Genomic DNA, 16,213 nt, shown 5'->3' with positions numbered 1-16,213 from the left:
TGTGAGCCACCGCACCTGGCCAATATACTGTGTCTTAAAATACTTTCTATTTATGGCTGGGCGCGGTGGCTCAAGCCTGTAATCCCAGCACTTTGGGAGGCCGAGACGGGCGGATCACAAGGTCAGGAGATCGAGACCAGCCTGACTAACACGGTGAAACCCCGTCTCTACTAAAAAAATACAAAAAACTAGCCGGGCGATGTGGTGGGCGCCTGTAGTCCCAGTTACTCAGGAGGCTGAGGCAGGAGAACGGCGTAGACCTGGGAAGCGGAGCTTGCAGTGAGCTGAGATCCGGCCACTGCACTCCAGCCTGGGTGACAGAGCAAAGACTCCGTTTCAAAAAAAAAAAAAAAACTTTCTATTTATTTAAAAAGCCTTAGTTTTAGGCTGGGCGCAGTGGCTCAAGCCTGTAATCCTAGCACTTTGGGAGGTCGAGACGGGCGGATCACGAAGTCAGGAGATGGAGACCATCCTGGCTAACACGGTGAAATCCCGTCTCTACTAAAAAATACAAAAAAACTAGCCGGGTGAGGTGGCGGGTGCCTGTAGTCCCAGCTACTTGGGAGGCTGAGGCAGGAGAATGGTGTAAACCCAGGAGGCGGAGCTTGTAGTGAGCTGAGATTTGGCCACTGCACTCCAGCCTGGGTGACAGAGCGAGACTCCGTCTCCAAAAAAAAAAAAAAAAAGTCTTAGTTTTATCTTTCATACTGTAATTTTCTGAAAGCTTATTTTGTGCTTTCATGTTTTAAAAATTACAACAATAAGCTTCGTATGGAAATAATAGAAAATACAGCCAATCCTCATTATTCTTGGATTCTGTATTTGCAAATTTGCCTACTTGCTAAAATTTTTCTTTTTCTTTTTTTGAGACAGGGTCATCTCCCTCTGTCACCCAGGCTGAGTGTAGTGGTGCAGTCTCGGCTTACTGCTACCTCTGCCTCCTGTCCTCAAATGATCCTCCCGCTTCAACCTCCCGAGTAACTGGGACCACAGGTATGTGCCACTATCTGGATAAATTTTGTATTTTTTGTAGAGACAGGTTTCACCATGTTGCCCAGGCTGGTTTCAAACTCCTGGACTCAAGTGATCTGCCTTGGCCTCCCAAAGCGCTGGGATTACAGGCAAGAGCCACCACGCCCAACCTAACATTTATTTCTAAACCCAGAATCCATACTCACTGAGCTTTCCCAGTCATTGACAAACATGTGGAGAGCAGTGAAAAACATGAGTCCCCTGATGTGTGCATTCCCAGCTGAGACGAATCGCAAGGTGATGCTCTGCCTTCTTGTTCCAGGTCTATATTATAAATAAGTGTCCTTTTCAGTCTATTTAGTGCCACATTTTTCATACTTTTGTGCTTTTTTTTGTTGATTTCACTGTTTAAAATGGCCCCCAGGCATACAGCTGAGGTGCTGTCTAGTGTCCCGAGAGCAAGAAAGCAGTCTTATGTCTCAAAGAGAAAATATCTGTGTTAGGTCAGCTTTGTTTGGGCAGGTGCTACAGTGCTGCTGGCCATGAGTACAATGTTAATAAATCAACAATATGTACTAAATAAGGTATCTTTAAACAGAATATAAGCAAGGCTATGTGTTCATCGGTTGATAAAAATATGACAAGAGACGCACAGGAACCGAACCCTGTATTTCCCCAAGGAGCAATGGTTCAGTATTCAGTAATTCAGTGTCTATGGTGACTTTAAAAATCGCAAATAAAAAAAACTGACTACACAGGTAAGTAATAACTAATTAATTAAAATCAATAAAAGAAATCTCACCACTCAGAAAAAAACTACAGGAGTGTCATTACCCTAGTATTATATAATTCCCCATGGTTACAAGGTTGCATAAGGAAAACCAAAAGTTATCATAACACTAAAATATTCACTGATGAACTGCCCTGTATACTTATATGACTAACAAAAGCATATGTTTCTACTACAATTGTATGGATGTAGTATTTTAAGAAAGTGATGTTGGAGAACACTGGAACTTATTACTGGCAGCTGAGGATCTGATAGAAGTCCTACCAGTTAACAACCAAACAGTACTTTACAGTAGAAACTATGTAAGAGAATGGCTGAATACCAAAAGTTGAAAAACAGTCCCTATAAAAATCAATAAATCCCTAAAGTATTTTTTCAACATGTCAAAAAATGAAATAGATGATTTATACTGTTGCCATACAATTTTCCCATGAAAATTATAGCAAAGAAACCCAATCTACACTTTATTCTTTGTTCATTCTAAAACTTGGCTATGATTTCATTTATAACAATTCCATCAAATATAAAATCTGCTTATTCTTATCACTTTGAGCTTTGTTTTTCCAGACTGGGTCCCAATCAAATGTTTTATGTTTTACAATAAACTTTTGGTTCCTGTGTTAAATGAATTCACTTTACTTGCCTATTTTCTAATCCAATTATCTTTGGATAACTAGGATTTCCTACACTGTTAATATTTTCTAGTATAACCCCACCCTAATTTTCCATATGCAAACAGATGCATTAAATATACATGATACATACCTTTTTCTCACCAAACATACTGATTTGTTACCTACTTTTCATTCAAAGAATATAATTTTTCTTAGGGGACAGCTGCCTTCTGCTCTTTTTATATCTTATCTGGTAGTCAAGCATAGTGCTGGAGCACACAGTAGGATGTCAATAAATGGTTATTGATCAACTGAAGCCCTTCCCTCTCAGTCACTCATTTCTTTTTTTTTTTTTTTTTTTTGAGACGGAGTCTTGCTCTGTCGCCCAGGCTGGAGTGCAGTGGCGCAAACTCGGCTCACTGCAAGCTCCGCCTCCCGGGTTCACGCCATTCTCCTGCCTCAGCCTCCCGAGTAGCTGGGACTACAGGCGCCCGCCACTGCGCCCGGCTAATTTTTTTCTATTTTTTAGTAGAGACGGGGTTTCACCATGGTCTCGATCTCCTGACCTTGTGATCCGCCCACCTCGGCCTCCCAAAGTGCTGGGATTACAGGCGTGAGCCACCGCGCCCGGCCTCAGTCACTCATTTCTATTACCTGAAACTTGCTCCAATCTATTGGGAAGAATAAATTCCATCTCATGAACTCTATCTTGATGTTTAACCCATGACTAGGTTTTCTGTTTTTAGCTATTATACATATAATCATCAGCTCCCAGGATATAATTACAGATGGTCCCTGACTTAACAATGGTTCAACTTATGATTTTTCAATTTTATGATGTTGTGAAAGCAGAAACCATACCATGAATTTTGATCTTTTCCCAGGTTCAAAATATTCAGAATGATACTCTCTTGTGATGCTGGACAGCAGCAGTGAGCCCTGGGCTCCCAGCCAGCCATGCCTCATGAGGGCAAACAACCAATCCCGGGCCAGGTGCAGTGGCTCACACCTGTAATCCCAGCACTTTGGGAGGCCGAGGTGGGCGGATCACCTAAGGTAAGGAGATCGAGACCAGCCTGACCAACGTGGTGAAACCCTGTCTCTACAAAAATACAAAAAAATAAAGGCCAAGTGCAGTGGCTCATGCCTATAATCCCAGCACTTTGGGAGCCGAGGCAGGCAGATCACGAGGTCAGGAGATCGAGACCATCCTAGGTAACACAGTGAAACCCTGTCTCTACCAAAAATCTTAAAAAATTAGCCAGGCGTGGTGGTGGGCGCCTGTAGTCCCAGCTACTTGGGAGGCTGAGGCAGGAGAATGGCATGAACCTGGGAGGTGGAGGTGCACTGAGCCAAGATCACGCCACTGCACTCCAGCCTGGGTGACAGAGCGAGACTCCATCTCAAAAAAAACAAAAAAACAAAAAAACAAAAAAATTAGCTGGGCATATGGCAGGTGCCTGTAATCCCAGCTACTTGGGAGGCTGAGATGGGAAAATTGCTTAAACCCAGGAGGTGGAGGTTGCAATAAGCCAAGATCTCACCACTGCACTGACTCCATCTCAAAGAAAACAAAACAAAACAAGAAAAAACCAATACTCTACTGTGTACTGTGTGGTCAGATGACTTTGCCTAATGTAAATTTTCTGAGCACATTTAATAGCTACACTAAACTATGGTATTCAGTAGGCTAAGTGTATTAAATGTTCAACGTACATTATCCTCAACTCACAATGGGTTTATTGAGATGTAACCCCACGTAAGTCAAAGAGTATCTGTACTTTTACTATTCAGTGTAAGAAAACAGCACATTTGGCCAGGCACAGTGGCTCATGCCTGTAATCCCAGTACTCTGGGAGGCCGAGGTGGGCAGGTCACCTGAGGTCAGGTGTTCGAGACCAGCCTGGCCAACACGGTGAAACCCTGCCTCTACTAAAAATACAAAAATTAGCCGGGTGTGGTGGCACGCACCTATAATCTCAGCTACTCCGGAGGGTGAGGCAGGAGAATCCCTTGAACCTGGGAAGCGGAGGTTGCAGTGAGCCGAGATCATGCCATTGCACTCCACCCTGGGCAACAGAGAAAGACTCTGTCTCAAAAAAAAAAAAAAGAAAGAAAGAAAGAAAGAAAAAAAACAGCACACTGACCATGAAGGTCAATAACAATGTCGCATTAAAACACTTTCTTCCATTATTTTAATACTGAAAACATCAACAGACTTATCCTTCAGTTTTAAAAAAAACAATAAATTCATTCTCTTTCAAGTAGAAGTTAAAAGTTTCCTTTTTAAAAGTTGCTTTGAAAGTATTACTAAAAGATACAAAGATGCAAACTATCTTTCACAAACTAAGCCAATGCTACAGATACAAAGACTGTACAGGATGAAAACTGTACAGATCGAGACTCTTTATCAGCTTCTTCTTTATCACCTATTCTCATGCTTCGTCTTAGATCCAGACCAGGGTTAAGAACTTGTTAAGGGCTGAAGTACTTGTTGATTCACTGTGTGTACTGTGTTCACCGTGTTGGCCAGGCTGGTCTCGAACCCCTGACCTCAGGTGACCTGCCCGCCTCAGCCTCCCAAAGTACTGGGATTACAGGCATGAGCCACTATGCCCAGCCAAGTGTGCTGTTTTCTTACATTGAATAGTAAAAGTACAGATACTTTTTGACTTACAGTGGGGTTACATCTCAATAAACCCATTGTAAGTTGAGGATAATGTAAGTACTGACAGTATGCCCTGTAGGTCAATTTCTATTTAATATGAACCCTATAAGTAGTAACCAGATCTAATTCAATCTTAGGATAGGTTTCAGCACATTTTTGAAGCTCTAGAAATAAATAATAATGGTATCACTCACAAATGTCCTTAGTGACCCTAAGAGAAATGTGATTATCTCTATTTTAGAAAGAAAAAAAATGCCTGAACTTGCTAACGACGCCAGTTCTTCTGAATGTCCCATCATATCAGATAACTCCATTTCATATGGGATGTTGTTTTATAAGTAGAGGGAAATCATAGTATAGGTCAGATTTAAAATGAGATTGAATGAAGGGATTTCAAACATAAAGAATGTAGAACTACTGGCCAGGTGCGGTGGCTCATGCCTGTAATCCCAACACTTTGGGAGGCCAAGGCAGGAGGATCACAAGGTGAGGAGTTCGAGACCAGCCTGACCAACATGGTGAAACCCCGTCTCTACTAAAAATACAAAAATTAGCTAGGCATGGTGGCACATGCCTGTAATCCCAGCTACTCGGGAGGCTGAGGCAGGAGAATCACTTGAACCCAGGAGGCAGAGGTTGCAGTGAGCAGAGATTCTCGCGCCACTACACTACAGCCTGGGTGACAGAGCGAGACTCCATCTCAAAAAAAAAAAAAAAGAATGTAGAACTATTTGTCACAAATATTGTTACTAAGAAAGATGCTGCCGAGGCAAGAATATTGCTTGAGCCTAGGAATTCAGACCAGCCTGGGCAACATGGCAAGATCCCATCTCTACGAAAAAAAACAGAAAGATGTTGATTTTAATTTACTCAGGAAGCACTTACTGACCACTTGCTTCTAGTAATGAACTAGATACTAAACGATTTTCCAAGTGGAGAAATACAAAGGAGGTGAGTGTTTGTGTGTAATGTTTTAAAGATTAATTTTGGAAGATTACCTTCCCTATCCAGGTTATCATAACTGCCGATAAGACAATGTTCTATGTCTTACATTCTAAAGCAGGGGGCAAGGAGGACACTTGGTAAAATAATGAATTGGCTTTCCATTTTAGAAATTTATTTAAAACAGGCTTAAATATTTTTGAGATTCACATTCTACTGTAATAATCTGGGTCACCAGATAAGCTTAGTCCCCATCTATTTTTTTAATGCTCATTTACTTCATCTATTCCTCCAGTTCCTTCCCTCATTCTCTCTCTCCTTCAGTCAAACTTCTTGAAAGAGTTGTCTATACTCACCATCCCCATTTCCTCACTTTCCATCACTCCTCAAATCAATGCAATATGGCTTCAGTCACTATGAAACTGCTCCTGCCAAGGTCAACAATAATCTACATGTCAGTAGGTGCAAAAGATAACTCGCAGTCTTTATCTTGCTTGACCTCTCAGCAGTACTTGACACAGCTGATGACTCCCTCCTCCTACAGTCTGTTCCTTCACTTTCATGGCACCACACTATCCACTATCTTGATTTTCCATCTATTACACTGATGCCAAAGTAATTGTGGTTTTGCCATTAAAAGTAATAGCAAAACTGCAATTACTTTTGCACCAACCTAATATGAATACCTATTTGGCCATTCTTTCATTGGTTCCCTTAGATACTGCTATTCTGTGGAGCTAGGCTTAATGTCCTTTAACCTCAGTTCTTACTCTACACACATTCCTTGAGAGGCTTCATTTATTTCTGTGTCTTCAAATACCATTTTTATGCTGATGACTTATAAATCTGTGTCTGCCAGATCTTACATCTAGACTCCAGAGCTATATCTAACTTCCAACTGGACATTTCCATTTGGAATCTATGTCTCAAGAACCCCAAACTCAGTTATGTCTGAAACTTAACTCATTTCCCCCTCACCCCCAGAAATGTTCTTCCTCTTTCTCCTTTAGATTTTTCTGTTTTAGTAAATTTGACTACCATCCACCCTGCAGCCCATCCCAGAAACCTAAGAATCATTCTTGATGCCTCCCTCTCCCTAACTACTCAACCTCAAAGTGGATTCTAGCAGTTAAATATTTCTCCACTCTTCCCACTTCTCTCCATCTCAACTAATACCATCAAAGTCCAAACCACTATTATCTCTTGCCTGGATTACTTCAATAACTATTCTCTCTAAATCACTCTTGCTCCTTTTAATTCTACTCTCCACATTGCAAGCAGAGTAAGCTTTCAAAAATGCCAATCTGCCACATTCACCTATGCAAAATCCTTCAATGGCTTCCTACTGCCCTTAGAATAAAGTCCTTACAGGCCTTCCCTGATCTAGTTCATACCTACTATCCTCACCCTGAGCTTTCGGTGAGCCTTACAGAACTTAATTCTTTGAACTCTAACTTCTGGTTAATTTCTATTCTTTTTCTTTTTTTTAATTGAGATGGAGTCCCACTCTGTCACCCAGGCTAGAGTGCAGTGGGGCAATCTTGGCTCACTGCAACCTCCGCCTCCTGGGTTCAAGTGATCCTCCCGCCTCAGCCTCCTAAGTAGCTGAGATTAAAAGCAAGCACCACCACACCCAGCTATTTTTTTGTATTTGTAGTAGAGACAGAATTTCACCATGTTGGCCAGGCTGGTCTTGAACTCCTGACCTCAAGTGAGCTGCCTGCCTCAGTCTCCCAAAGTGCTGGGATTACAGGCATGAGTCACCGCACCTGGCCTACTCATTTTTTTTTTTTTTTAGGTCTCATTCTGTTGCCCAGGCGAGAGTGCAGTGGCATGAGAATTCCTGGGCTTAAACAATTCTCCCACCTCAGCCACCCCCAAGTAGCCAGAACTACAGGCACGCAACACCATGCCTGGCTAGTTTTTTAAATTTTTTTAGAGAGGGGGTCTCACTTAATTTCCCAGGCTGGCCCTGAACTCCTCAGGTGTGGGCACCCAGTCCTCCTACTTATTCTTTAGAGTTCATTTAAATATCACTTTATAGGCCCAGCGTGGGGGCTTACACCTGTAATCCCAGCACTTTGGGAGGCTGAAGCAGGTGGAGCACGAGGTCAGGAGTTCAAGACCAGCCTGGCCAAGATGATGAAACTCCTTCTCTACTAAAAATACAAAAAAAAAAAAAAAAATGCCCGGGCACACTGGCTCACGCCTGTAACTCCAGCACTTTGGGAGGCTGAGACAGGCGGATCACCTGAGGTCAGGAGTTCGAAACCAGCCTAGCCAACATGGTGAAACTCTGTCTCTACTAAAAATACAAAACTTATTCGGGCATGGTGGCAGGGGCCTGTAACCCCAGCTACTCCTGGGATTAGCTGAGGCAGTCTAAGGCAGAAGAAATGCTTGAACCCTGGAGGCAGAGGTTGCAGTGAGCAGAAATCACGCCATTGCCCAGCCTGGGCAACAGGAGTGAGACTTCATCTCAAAAAAAAAAAAAAAAAAAGATAAAAACACAACCGGGCGTGGTAGCAGGCACCTCTAATCCCAGTTACTAGGGGGGCTGAGGCAGAGAATTGCTTGAACCTGGAAGGCAAAGGTTGCAGTGAGCCGAGATTGCACCACTGCACTCCAGCCTAAGCAACAGAGCAAGACTCCATCTCAAAAAATAAATAAAATAAAATACAAATAAAAAACAAAAAATATCACTTTACAAAGGGAACCCTCTTTAATTAGGTTAGAGCTCCCAGCTATATTCAATTATTTAAAATATATTTGTTCTCCACCTCCTATGTGCTAGATTCTATGCAAGGTACCAGGAATACAGTGGTAACTTAAAAAAAAAAACAAAAAAAAAAACCAACTGGCCTTTGCCAGTTCCTTGGGGAATAATCTAGTGCTATTTTATAATCCCATAGCACTCTGTATGTCTCCTCTTACTAAATGTCTTCTCCCTTCCCCCACAACTGAAACAAGAAGTCAATGAGGGCAGTTCCCATGTCTAACTTGTTCACCATTTCATCTCCAGTATTAAGCACAGTACTCATAGTACCTGGCACATAGTTGCTAGTAAGTACTTAAACATTAAATAAATGATACCTCTAAAAACTAATCAAAGCCAACAGCTTTAACTAAATAAATAAATCAGTGCTTTAAACACATAGAAAAATTAATTATTCAAAAAGACACATTCCGGTTGGGTGCAGTGGCTCACTCCTATAATCCCAGCACTCTGGGAGGTCAAAGCAGGTGGATCACTTGAGGTCAGGAGTTCGAGACCAGCCTGACCAACATGGTGAAACCCCGTCTCTACTAAAAATACAAAAATTAGCCAAGCATGATAGCATGCACCTGTAATCCCATACACTTGGGAGGCTAAGGCAGAATTGTTTGAACCCAGGAAGCAGTTGCAGTGAGCCAAGATTTCACCACTGCAGTCCAGCCTGGGCGACACAACAAGACTCTCTCTCAGAAACAAACAAAAAACACATTCCATTAAATCATCAATGCTTTACCCGAAAAACTAGAAAACACTTGGAAAAATATCAAGTATTTATCTTGTCCTTCCTATACCAACTGTATTTCCAGTCAAATATCTGTGGCAAAAGTTTTTCTTTATAGAACACTATATAGTAAATGTGGAAAAAATGGCAGAAAAAAAAATCACCAGGTTGCAACCTCTGTCTAATGAAGTAATATACTTAGGCAAAGACCTTCAACTGATGAACCAGCAGACTGAAACATTAGATGCAAGATTGATAGAAAGCTTTACAATGGAGGGACCAATGGCATTACTAACAGTGGGACAACCAGGCATTGGGTGTCCCATGATGGAATGCAGCACTTCCCAAAAGAAAGCTGAACTTAAATGAAGGTTCCAGAGTTAACCTCTAATTAAAAAAAAAAAAAAAAAAAAAAACATGGAAGACAGAGAACAAGTCAAATGATACCATGAAAAAGCAGACAATGCAGAATGTCAGACATTCTACAGGACAACTGACACAGATTTTTCATCAAGTTCAATGGCATGAGGTAGAAAAAGAAAATAGCAGGGACTGACCTAGGTCAGGGGTTCTCAACTGAGGGCAATTTTGTCTGCAGGGGATATTTGGCAATGTGTGGAAACATTTTTGGTTGTCAAACTGGGGGTGCCACAGGCATCTAATGGGTAGAGGTCAGGGATGCTGCTAAACATCCTACAACGCACAGGACAAGCCCCTCCACAACAAAGAATCATCCTGCCCAAAATATCCATTAGTGCCGAAGTTGAGAAACCCTGATCTATACTAAGAATCTTTTCAGTATTCTGTTTGGATTCTGATTTGAACACGCCAACAAAACATTGTTTGGGAACAGACTGTGAGGACAGAAAACAACAACAACAACAATAACATTGTTGAGTCAATTTGGGGTATTTTAACATGGATGGTATCAAAGAATTACTTTTAATTCCATTAGTATGATGAAATAATAAAGGAAATCTGAATGGATCAGGTATTAGATGATACCAAGAAACGGTTAATTTTTTTAGGTGTTAACAATGTGTTTATCTAAGAAAAGGTCTTGGCCAGGCGCAGTGGCTCACACCTGTAATCCCAGCACTTTGGGAGGCCGAGGCAGGTGGATCAGGTGGATCACGAGGTCAGGAGTTCAAGACCAGCCTGACCAACATGGTGAAACCCCGTCTCTACAAAAATTAGCCAGGCATGGTGGCATGCAATTGTAATCCCAGTTACTCAGGAGACTGAGGCAGGAGAATAGCTTGAACCCGGGAGGCGGAGGTTGCAGTGAGTCGAGATCACGCCACTGCACTCCAGCCTGGGCAACAGAGTGAGACTTATAGAGGTACTTGACTAAGAATGTAGGGATGAAATGACCTAAGAGCTAAGATTTGCTTTAAAATATTTCAGCAGCGGCCAGGTGTGGTGGTTCATGCTTGTAATCCCAGCACTTTGAGAGGTCAAGGCAGTGCACTGTTTGAGCTCAGGAGTTCAAGACCAGCCTGGGCAACATAGCAAAATCCCATCTCTACCAAAAAAAAAAAAAAAAAATTAGGCACGGTGGCATGCACCTGTAGTCCCAGCTACTTGGGATGGCTTGAGCCTGCGAGACGGAGGTTGCAGTGAACTGAGACTATGCCACTACAATCCACCCTGGGAGACAGACAGAGCAAGACCCTGTCTCAATATATATATGCAACAATAATAAAAAAAGGTCTAGGTGAAGCAAACATGGCAAAATCTTGATAGCTGTTGAATCTGAATGATGGGTATATATGGGGAATCAAACTGTTTTCTCTATTTTGTGTATTTTAAAAATATTTCACAATAAGAAATTTTGAATGACACATTCCAAAAACAAAATATGAATCAAAGAATAATAAATATGTAGAAGGACTGTCAGAGTCTGTCACTGGCATGAAGAAATACTTATCATCTAATAAACCAAGATATCCTAAGTCTAGAACATGACAACTCTCGTATTTTATTCAACAAATCTGTGGAGAGCCTAAAATTTGCAAGGCACTGTCCTAGGTGCTACAGTGATAAGATAAGCAAGATACTTCCTGCCTGCAAGGGACTTACAATCTGAAGAACAGAACCAAACCAGATGGGTGAGCACAAGCAGGGCTTCATGGAAACCTTGGTATTTGAGATATGCCTTGAAAGCAATACAACTCTAAGGGGAAACAGAAGGTTGAGGAGGTTAGGATGAATTCTAGAAAGAAGTAAGAAAGCCACAGGCTTCAAGGCTCTTCTTGATCTGGTCTATGTGCACCACAAGTCTCATTTTCCACCACTCTTTCTGCCTCTCACCAAAGAATTGCAGGCACTGAATATTCAAGACACTGAGTTCATTACAGACAAGAGTACAAGGCAGAAAAGTAATAGCACCGTTCACGGTAACTATACATACTAAGGCCTGATCTGACACAAACACTCCTCCCAAAAAAAGCCAAAATACAACTAATTTGTCTCTCTGTAAGGTCAGAAAAACAGTCTAGTAGAGTGAGAACACAAATGTCCTATTTTGGCTCAGACTAACTCTGAGGATGTTTGACAACAAAAGCACTAAAGACTTCAGAGTGGGGTGGGAAAGAGGACAAAATTCTGTCTCTATAATAGAGTAATCTGGGGAAAATAAACTGGGGAGATGGTACAAATTTGATGTAAGCCAAGAGAATCATTATTCTACTACTTTATTTCAGCATCCCAAGTGTTTTCTCCAGAAGATATGCCAAGCATCATTTCTTAAAACAATTTGCTTCTGTTCTTAATTTCTAATGCCAAACTATCGTAAAATTATAATACTGCATCCCTATCTTTTGGAAATCTTTTATAGGTAAATTTGAGCGTTTGTATTACAAGATTCTCTTTTTTCCTTAATGAATCTAAGGTAAATTAGTAATTGCTTTAGGAAATCATAACTGATTTATTCTGCTTTAGTTTGACCTTCCGTCTCTCAAGGGGGAACTCGTTTATTACTGTTACCCTGTCAATTTGTCTGTTCTGTGGGATAAGAAGGGCTGGCTCTCTCATGAAAAGGTATCACCAAACTTTTTTTTACGTTGGCCATATTCCAAGGCTGTTTGTTTGGAGTGAATGGTAATGACAATGAAATGCAGAAAATTGCTCATTATCTTAAAACAATCTTTAAATAATATGAGAAAAGGATGTCTGGGTAAACTCCTAAAATGGACCAACTGATCCCCAAAAGGGTCTAGGGTCACCTATGTATTGTATATGTACCTATAAACATAATTAGGATGCTCCTGGTAAGACAAGATTTCCATCCTTTTTCTGAAACCTCTTAATTCAGGAAGCTGACAGCGATCCCTGGCCCCTAAGTAGTATTTTTAAAAGAAGCTAACTGGTCATAAGGTTTGCAAACATTCAAGCGTCAGCCCTTGGAGAGGCCTTTTTTTCATGCTTTCTCTCAAATGGAATTTTTAGTTTAAAATACAGTTTTAAAACAAGACCCTCTGCAACAAAATCCATTTGCAACAGCAACAATTCCCATCTAAGAGGATGGTCAAAGAAACCAAGGGATATATCTTAGAGGTAACTTTTAAGCCACCCCACCACTGTATGTAATCCATACACATCTACAAACGCTGTTTTTTTAGTAATTCACATCTAGCTAATTAAAAAGCTGAGCTGTCAGCCCTCTGACTCTCGTGGAATCCTTTGGAGTGTTAGCTAGTCATTGTGTGTTGGAATTAGACTAAGCACTGGTTAAAGCCCTGAGGCCTGCTCACTCAGGGCCCTCTAGGTGAAAGATGAGGCTCAGGCAGAGGCTTTCTTACCTGTGGAGTCATCGTAGAGGGATCTGGCTCAGGGGCGGCTTGCTGCTGTTCAGCACTCTTGTTTTTGGCCCCACTCTCCAAAGGCTCTTGCTGGACAGTTGTCTTATTTCCAGAGGGGGCGGACGGTGGTGGTGGAGCTAGTAGTTGGGATTTAGAATGGCCCTGGGAGGGGCGGGAAGGAGATGCCTGAGAAGAGGGCAAGTAGGACTGGGAATGGCTCAAATAGGATTGCGAGGAAGAGGAGGAGGATGAGTAAGAAGGGGTGGGCGCCAGGTAGGACTGGGAAGGTGGGGACTGCGAAGGGGACGGCTGAGCAGGAGGCAGATAGGGCTGAGATGAGGACGGGGGGTAGTAAGAGGGTGGCGGCTGAGGTGGGGGCATGTAAGACTGAGATGGTGGCATATAAGACCCGGGCGGCACAGGGGGAGATTCAGGGGGGGATTCCAGCTCCATTGGAACCAAACCAGGAGGCCCGTCTCGTTGGTGGTGGAGCATCTGGTGTTTGTACTGCTGCTGCTTCTGATAGCTGAGGGCAGGCCCAGGTGGCGGGGGCATCGGTGGCGGTGGCGGCTGCCAGTCTCCGTAGCCGCCCCCTGGCATCACCGGCGGGGGCGGCAGGGGGGGCGGAGGAAGGTGGTGGGGCTGAAGCACGCACTGCATTTGCTTCTGGTGCATCTGCTGCAGCTGCTGGAGCTGCGCCAAGTGCTGTTCGCGGAAGCTCATGAAGCCCGAGGAGGAGGGGGCCGCGGGAGTCGTCGAGCTCGAGTACCCGGGCCCCGGCGAGGCCTCAGGAAGCGCCACTGGCGGCGGCGGTGGGACCGGCGGCGGCGGATAGTGGCTGCTCCCGCCATACCGGCCCCAGTTCGGGTACATATCGAAAAAGAAGGCGTAGGGCTCGTCCTGGCACCGTTACTAGTCGCAACCGACCTCCAGGAGCCGCGGCGGCGACGGCGACAGCCGGAACTCGCGGCGCCTACAGGCCCCGGAGCGTGTAAACGGAGCGCGCCAGTGCGCCGGCGCTCGCTAGCTGGGCCCGCGACCGGGAAGGCGGGGACGCGACTTGGGCGACTACGTCTGCGCAGTAACCACCGAGAGGAGAACAAAGGCGAGATAGAGCGGCCCTTTACTTGGAGACTCGTGGTTGCCATCTTCCTTTGGGTTCAGATAATGTAAGCGCGAGTAGAATGTTCTCATATAACTGAAAAACCATAGAGTCTCTCAGCCGAAAGGGGTGGTAGAGATCCTATCGCTCCATGGGTTCGTTTTTGAATGAAAAAAAAAAAGGTTCCATTCACAATAGCAACAATCGCAACAACAACAACAAAAATAACGTAACTAGGAAAAACTCTTAACAAGAAAGATGTAGGATTTATATGTAGAAAACTACAGAGTCATAAAGAAGCATATCCACGTAGGATGAAATTAGACTTCAAATAATGGAGAGGCTTACCATGATCCTGGGTGAAAAGAGGAAAAATTGTAAAGATGTCAGTTTCTCCCAAATTAAATGAATAGACCCAACTCAGGTCTACCCAAAAATTCTACTGGGAACAAAGCTGTGAAGAATGGAAAGGTGTTTTCAAGGCTGCGTGTAAGATTACACCAATTCCTGCAGACATAGTAATAACATCTGCAGGAATTGTAAAAGGCGAGAAATAGAATTTTTTAGACTATCTCAACACCTATAAATCTGTGTTGCAGAATCTCAGAGCGAAAGCGAAGAGAGCAAAAACCAGATACAAAGATGGTCTAGCCGGGCGTGGTGGCTCATGCCTGTAATCCTAGCACTTTGGGAGGCTGAGGTGGGCGGATCACCTGAGGTAGGGAGTTCGAGACCAGCCTGACCAACATGGAGAAACCCTGTCTCTACTAAAAAAATACAAAATTAGCCGGGCATGGTGGTGCATGCCTGTAATCTCAGCTACTTGGGAGGCTGAGGCAGGAGAATCGCTTGAGCTGAGGAAGCGGAGGTTGCTGTGAGCTGAGATCGCGCCATTGCACTCCAGCCTGGGCAACAAGAGTGAAACTCTGTCTCAAAAAAAAAAAAAAAAAAAAAAAAAGATGGTCTAAAGACAACCTGAAAGACAATCTTCCAAAAACTCTCAACATAATACCAAACATAAACTCTTTATTTAGCTTGAGTGAATCACTGAAAACAAAGCTAATACACTGAATTCTGTTGGGTGTGTGTGTGTGGTGGGAGAACTGTGAGAAGATTGTGTCAGTGCATCACTTGAGTAACATGCAAAGAGTTGACCTTTCTTCCATCTTAGCAACCCAGATCTTCACCTCTCTCAGGAGGTGAATGTGAATGGAAAGTGGAGCAGCAAGGCATCCTTCAGAAGGAAGAGCTTCTGTTCTCAAATAGAAATGTAGTTATGTTTCTCTTAACTTTGTATTGAAGTATAACGAATATACAGAAAATTACATGTCAAAAGACAAAATTACAACAAATTTAATTTAAAGATCTTAATTAACTTTTACCTGCTATTCTAGAATCAGGCAACATCTCATTCTATAAAGCAGAAACAGTGTTCCAACAAGCAGAACAATCGGGATGATTTCATAGACAGAAAAGAAACGCAGAGGCCGGGCGCGGTGGTGGCTCACTCCTGTAATGCCAACACTCTGGGAGGCTGAGGCAGGTGGATCAGGAAGTCAGGAAATCGAGACCAGCCTGGCCAACATGGTGAAACCCCATCCCTACTAAAAAAAAATTAGCCAGGCATGGTGGCACTCACCTGTAATCCCAGCTACTCAGGAGGCTGAGGCAGGAAAATCACTTGAACCCAGGAGGCAGAGGTTACAGTGAGCTGAGATCGTGCCACTGCACTCCAGCCTGGGTGACAGAGCGAGATTCCATCTCAATTTAAAAAAAAAGAGAGAGAGAGAGAGAGAAACAGAAAACTAAAAGTAGATTGATTGTT

At 43.1% G+C, this 16,213-nt stretch overlaps 1 protein-coding gene across 4 annotated transcripts in view; it reads right to left on the bottom strand.

The window, feature by feature from the left end:
• The window catches only part of YLPM1 (YLP motif containing 1), a 73,087-nt gene extending 58,820 nt beyond the window's left edge, over window positions 1-14,267 (bottom strand). For all 4 annotated transcript variants that reach the window (XR_012091005.1, XM_007987280.3, XM_007987284.3 and 1 more), the window contains exon 1: window positions 13,287-14,267. Coding sequence is in view for 3 of the 4 variants with exons in the window: in XM_007987280.3 (XP_007985471.3) it covers window positions 13,287-14,159 (873 nt within the window). In the remaining variant the exon portion in view is untranslated. The remainder of the gene's footprint in view (window positions 1-13,286) is intronic.
• Window positions 14,268-16,213: the final 1,946 nt, after the last annotated feature.

The sequence above is a fragment of the Chlorocebus sabaeus genome, chromosome 24 (genome assembly GCF_047675955.1).
Source record: "Chlorocebus sabaeus isolate Y175 chromosome 24, mChlSab1.0.hap1, whole genome shotgun sequence".
Classification (NCBI taxonomy): Eukaryota; Metazoa; Chordata; class Mammalia; order Primates; family Cercopithecidae; genus Chlorocebus; species Chlorocebus sabaeus.
The sequence above is the reverse complement of the archived record's forward strand: the minus strand, read 5'-3'. Positions and strand labels throughout refer to the sequence as shown.